Source organism: Otolemur garnettii, unplaced genomic scaffold (assembly GCF_000181295.1).
Source record: "Otolemur garnettii isolate 467f Iridium unplaced genomic scaffold, OtoGar3 scaffold00021, whole genome shotgun sequence".
Classification (NCBI taxonomy): domain Eukaryota; kingdom Metazoa; phylum Chordata; class Mammalia; order Primates; family Galagidae; genus Otolemur; species Otolemur garnettii.
In genome coordinates, this window is record NW_003852416.1 from 4,953,254 (window position 1) to 4,959,665 (window position 6,412).

Below are 6,412 nucleotides of genomic sequence, written 5' to 3' on the forward strand. Positions count from 1 at the left end.
CACCATTTTGGTGATGTCTGGTTTCAGTTTATTTTATATTGGCTGGGATGAGGCTGGTCTTACTTGCATTCATGCAGTCACTCAAAAACAAAGAGGTTGCTTAAGCTAGTGATTTTTCATCAGAGATAACAGGGAGCATCCCAGGAAGATTTTAATTTAGATGAAAGTACAAATTCCAAGAATAAAGAGGTTTTTTTCCCTTGTATCACAAGAAAACCAGTGACATCCATAAGGTTTGTTTCATCTACATGAGGTGGTGCTTTTAAAAAATGAGGACAGAGAAATGAATTAGATTGCGGAGAATGGCGATAGCTTTTTCCCTCATGTCTGATACAAAAGGCATTGGGCAGATTTCTGTGGGGCCTCAAGACTGAACTCAGCTCTACTGAAGAATTTGTCTCCAAACTTCAAGGTCTCAGATGACAATGCCACTGTGGGTCTAACCACACTGCCCTAAAAGACAAGGCAAGAAAACCACTCTGCCGGTGTCTGATTCTTGAGAGATGATAGAGCCTTCACTTTTTAATGAGGTGGTAAAACTTCCCTTTTGCAAAGAATAGCAAGAGATTTTTGTAGATGTGAATCAGCCTGTTTTGTACCAACTTAAAAGCAATAAACACAATCTCCATGCCAACGATGATGTAAATGGAGAAGAAGAGGAAGAAGTTAGGGTGCTCTAGAACAGTATCCCCAAACCCAATGGTGGTCAGTGTGACGAAGCAGAAATAGAAGGCACTCTCAAAGTCCAGGTGTTTCTCCCAGAAGGGGAGGACGGCAGCTGCACAGGAAATGTAGGCAAAAACGACAAGGACAATGATGGGGAGAGGAACATCCAGCTTCTCCACCTGCTGCCCAACCTCATCCAAGTTGCTGATGATGGAGTATGAGAGTTTCCCCGACACCAGTTCGGGACACGAGGTGCTCCTCTCCATGGCCTGCGTGGGCAGTTGCAGTTTGTTATGTTTCTCTTGTGCAAGAAATCTCTCGAACAGTTCCAGGTTGTGGCTTGGGGCTGAAGGACACTTGCTGGGTGCTGGGCCTGGGAGCTCTTCAGCAGTGACGGTGATCTGAGGGATGGCTTCATCTGCAGGCCTGGTGGCAGGCTTCCTCCTGCAGAACAGCTGGGAGCACCACTTGGAGAGGTGATGGGTAAAGAAGGAGAGTTTTCGGAATCGATTGTAAGATGTGGATAAGATGGTTGCCAGGATGTCACCTGTGTCTGTGAGGACCAAGAACATCAGGGGAATACCAAAGAGAGCGTAGAGCATGCATACGTACTTGCCGAGCCTGGTGACGGGGTAGATGTGGCCGTAACCTGAAAGAGAAGCATCTAGGGTCGTTATCTGTCACTCTCTCTCTACCTCACAAGAAACTTTAAAGAAATATTATGCCATTTCCCCTCATTAGCTTGACTTTTTACACATGTTTGAAAATAATCATCTCATAGCATCCATCCACTTGTCTGGCGTTAGGCCTGCTTTGGCGGGAGGGGCAGGGAGTGAAGTCCATATTCCCTTTAGGATAGGGAGCAACTCACACCCAGATTTTTGACCTGAAATGTCCTTGGCAGGGGACAAGCACAGGTTTGGGGGTGAGGTGATTGCCTTGCATTCTGCTGCAGCCATTTCTGAGTGTCCCCAAGAGGATGGGCTCAGCTCATCCTGGAAGGACAGGATAAGCACAGGTGAGCAGGGCTGGACAGGTTTGCCATCATACCCACTGCCTTCTTCATCCTCCATGGAAATACTGGCTTTTAAGAAGCCACCTTTGTTCTCCGTGGGATATCTGGGCCTCTTAAGAGGCACTTACTATGTGCCAGTGGTGCACATGACATCACAGATAGTTTTAAGGACAGTAGAAGGATGAAAGATGAATATAACTGCTGCCCTCAGAGCCATTTGTGAGTTAATAGATTGAACAAACATGTTCATAGATGACAGTGAAACCATTAGTAGCTGGGATCTGACCGACCTGTGTGAATCCCAACTCTGCCATTTACGAGAATGTTACTTGACTGCTCACATGTTTTTCAGGATTCTTATCTGTAAAATAGGGATGACAATCCCTACTTTATATATTGACTAGTTGGGAGGATTACATGAGGCGTGGGCACAGGAGCTATTAATAAATGTTGGCACCCTCACCCTTGAGAGCTAATAAAATAACTGCCTATCGAGCACTTCTGTGGGCTGTGTGTCACTCAAGCTCCATACACAGGTATTTTTATTTCCTTTCACAGATGGGGAAACTGAGGTACAGAAAAATGAAGTCCCTTGGCCAAGAGCATATATGTGCTCAATAGTGGAGTTGGGAGTCAAACCCACAGGGCTCTCTGGCTCCCAACCAGTGCTCTCAACCAGGGAGAACCAGAAGACAAGCAAAGGGAGGGGTGGAGTGAGGCCTCTGCACTCTTCAGGAGCCGCTCCCTCTGCTCCCCTTCCGTGGCCCTCCCCTCTCATCTACAGAGGGGAGGAGCCGCTCCCTCTGCTCCCCTTCCGTGGCCCTCCCCTCTCATCTACAGAGGGGCAGGAGCGGAGAGACAGCCAATACCACAGCACAGGTGGTTGGCACTTCTGAAGCAGGCAAGTTTCATTGACTTTTTAAAAAATTTTTATTAAATCATAGCTGTGTACATTAATGCAGTCATAGGGTACAGTATGCTGGTTTCATCAAACTGGTTAGCATAGCCTTCATGGCATTTTATTAGCTATTGTGTTAAGACATTTGTATTCTACATTTAGAAAGATTCACATGTACCCTTGTAAGATGAACCATAGGTGTGGTCCCACCAATCACCATCCCTCCACCTACCCTCCACCCTCCCCTCCCTCTCCCCTTTCCCCATATTCTTGGGCCATAATTGGGTTAGAGTTTTCATATTCACTGACTTTAATACACAGATGAAAAAGCTTTTGGATTAATTCCCATGTTTAATTTTTTTTTTTTTTTTTGAAACAGAGTCTAACTTTGCTACCCTCAGTACAGTGCTATGGCATTATAGCTCACAGCAACCTCAAACTCTTGGGCATAGGTGATTCTCTTGTCTGAGCCTCTCAAGTAGCTGAGACTACAGGTGCCCACCACAATGCCTGGCTATTTTTTTTATAAACAGGGTCTTGCTCTGGCTCAGGCTGGTCTTGAGCTCGTGAACTCTAGCTTGTGAGCTTAGGTAACCGGCCTGCCTTGGCCTCCCAGAGTGCTGGAATTACATGCATGAGCCACCATGTCCTCTGGGGACACGCAGGCTTTTAGGTGTCCCCAGAGGACACCCCCACCAGGATCCCAAGGGCAGGACAGGGAGATGTGGCCCTCAAAGGGTCTCCTCTGTCTGCAATCGTCCCAGTGCACTCAGTGCCACTCTGGCTGTTTCCACTAGGCACCATTTGATGACATGGTCGGTTACCTGTGTATGTGCACTAATTCATTCAATGAACATTTATTGAGTGCTTACTGCATACACTGGGGACACAGTAGTGAGCAAAGTAGACAAGGGATCCAACCTGGCTGAGCCTCTGGTTTAGTGGGTGATTCAGATATTAATCAAAAAACCACACGATTGAGTATCTAATTACAAACAGAGACCAATAGCAGGGAGAGAGCAGACTGTTCTATGAATGATTACAACAAAGGCACACATCCTGGCCTCAGGAAAGACTTTCTGGTAAGGTAACTCTTAAGCTAAGTTTAGGAAGGGGACTAAAAATTAGCCAGGAGAGAGCAAAAGCAGCATGTGCAAAGGCCCCCTGGCAGGTTCAAGAAAAGGCAGTTCACAGGGTGGGCAACCCCTACATGGAGTGTACAGGGCAGGGCCCAGGGGCTGAAATCTAGCCTGTGGTGCCTTTCCCAAGCCATCAGCAGGGCTATGTCTACCTAGAGGGAATGTGATTTTTATAGTTTTTTACCCATATGTCACCTAGTTGTCACCCTAGTTTAAGAAAGTGAGAGGAGGACAGTGTGACCAGTGCACAGGGAGGCAGCAAGGTGAGGCCGTGGAGGGGGATGGGGTCTGAGGGCTCACCTGACAGATAGGGAGGTGCCTGGATCAGTTTGGCAGCCTGAAAAATGCTCCCCTAGAAAGATAGCAAGTCCTAATTCCTGGAATCCATAAACATTACCTTATTTGGAAAAGGAGCCTTTGCAGATGGGATGAAGGACTTGGAAATGTGGAGATGATCTCGGATTTTCTGTGTGAGCCCTAAATGCTGCATGAATGTCCCTATGAAGGAGGGGCAGAATAGGATTTTTTTTTTCTGAGACAGAGTCTCACTATAGTGCCCCCAGCAGAGTACCACAGCTCACAGCAACTTCAAGCTCCTCAGCTTAAGCGATTCTCTTGCCTCAGCCTCCCAAGTAGCTGGAACTACAGGAGCCCGCCACAACACTAGGCTATTTTTTTGTTGCAGTTGTCATTGTCGTTTAGCTGGCCCGAGCTGGGTTTGAACCTGCCAGCCTCAGTGTATATGGCTGGTGCTGTAACCACCATGCTATAGTGCCAAGCCAGAGGCAGGATAGGATTTTACACATAAGAGAGGAGGCGGCGGCAACGTGACCTGTAGCCACAGATCTTGGAAAGCTGGCCACTGCAGGTACTGGGAGGGACTGAGAAGTCTTCCCTACTAGAGCCTCCAGAAGGAGTGCAATTCTGGAATGTCTTGCTGTTCTGGCCTCCAGAACTTGACAGAGTATGTTTCTATTGCCTTGAGCAGGCAAGTTTGTGGGAATTTGGTAGAACAGGCACTGGAAACGAATAGAAGCCACTGTGGTACCTGCCCAGGTGAGAAATGATGGGAGCTTTGGGCAAGGTGGGAGCTGAGAGAAGGAGAGAAGCACAGATTCAGACTAGACATCTATTTCTGAACTTGGGGTGTCACAGAAAAGCTCTTGGAGAGCACAGAACAGGCTCTTCTGAATCCACTGCTCTCCATGGCACAGGTGGGTATGGTGGGTTATAAACAAAGAAGGGCCTTTGTGGTTGGCTGTGGGTGAAGTAGGTTTACAACGCAAGAGATGTGCCACATTCTAGAAAATCTGTCAAGGAAGTGAGTCTCCAAGAGCACACAGCCTCTGCAAAAGAAATGTATTAACTGTCCTCATTACTGAAAGCCGAAATGCATAATGGAACTCATATCAGGTCTAATAATGTATTCACATCTTCTGATACAATCAGCTCACTGCACTTAGCCTGTGACTATTTAATAGTCCTTGCACTCTCCTCTTTCATCCAAAGGGCTGACCCAGTTGAGAATGACTGAGGATCAGCTGGCCTCACACCTGTCTGATATCCCAGGCTTAGCATCAAGGCCAGGTGCACTTCAAGTGACCCAGAGCTGCAGGGCAGGAAGTTGTTTTACCAGAGGGACTTTCAAATACGTTATTGATTATGGGGAGTCTAGAACATTCCCCACATCCTTTTCCCATTGTAATTACTAGGCAGCATGATGTCCTAATTGACTCGTATGATGGGCAGTAGCATCACTTTCTTGGAATTTAAACCAAGCTAATGCATTTCCATTAGATTAGTGATTCTCAGTTTGGACTCCCATTAGAATCACCTGGAGGGCTCTGAGAAATGCTGGTGTCTGGGCTCCATCTCTAGAGATTCTGACTTGATTGCTGGGCTTGGGGTGGAGCCTGGGCTAGGAGTCATCCAGGTGACTCTGATGTGTGGCCAGTGCTGAGGACCATGCATTGGGTTAGGGCCTCCCAAACATTAATAGGTATCAGACTCACATGAGAACCTTTTAAAACCCAAATTACTGGGCCCCACAGCTATGGTTTCTGGCTCAGCAGGTCTAGGATGGGGCCCGAGAATTAGTTTGTATTTCTGACAAATTCCCCAGTGATGCTGATGCTACTGCTTTGGGACCACACTTTAACAACCATGGCAATCAATCAGTTGTTGTCAAAAGGGGACAATGTTGCTCCCCAGGGTGATTTGGCAATGTTTACAGATGTTTCTGGCTGCCACAATGAGGGCAGTGGGGTAAATGCTATTGCATCTAGTGTATAGAAGCTGGAGATACACTCCACTTCACACAATGCGCAGGGCAGCCCCTGCTGTCCCCCCTCAAATTAGCTAGCCCACGAGGCCAATAGTAGCAAATTCAGGAAAAGAAAAAAGACAAAGTAAACCCTAAACCCTCAGCTTCTTGCACATGTCCAGGGTCTTCCTTGCAGTAGCTGCTGTCCTGGGACCGTTCCCTGAGCTGTGGGTTCCCCCTGGTACCAGCCTCAGGGCCTGACCTCAGCCCTTCCTCCGACTCGCCCACAGTGAGCCTGTCTCAGAGCCTGAGCTTGCTGAAGGGACCATTGCAGCACCTGCCCTGTGGGGTTGTGGTGAGAATAAATGCAATTCAGCATTTTTTTTTTTTTTTGAGATGGAGCCTCAAGCTATCCCCCTGGGTAGAGTGCC

General features: G+C 47.5%; 1 protein-coding gene across 1 annotated transcript in view; it reads right to left on the reverse strand.

Annotated features, from left to right (window-relative positions):
• Positions 1-515: 515 nt before the first annotated feature.
• The window catches only part of KCNK18 (potassium two pore domain channel subfamily K member 18), a 12,000-nt gene continuing 6,103 nt past the window's right edge, over positions 516-6,412 (reverse strand). Inside the window, exon 3 of the mRNA XM_003787130.1 lies at positions 516-1,315. Within this exon, the coding sequence (XP_003787178.1) occupies positions 516-1,315 (800 nt within the window). The remainder of the gene's footprint in view (positions 1,316-6,412) is intronic.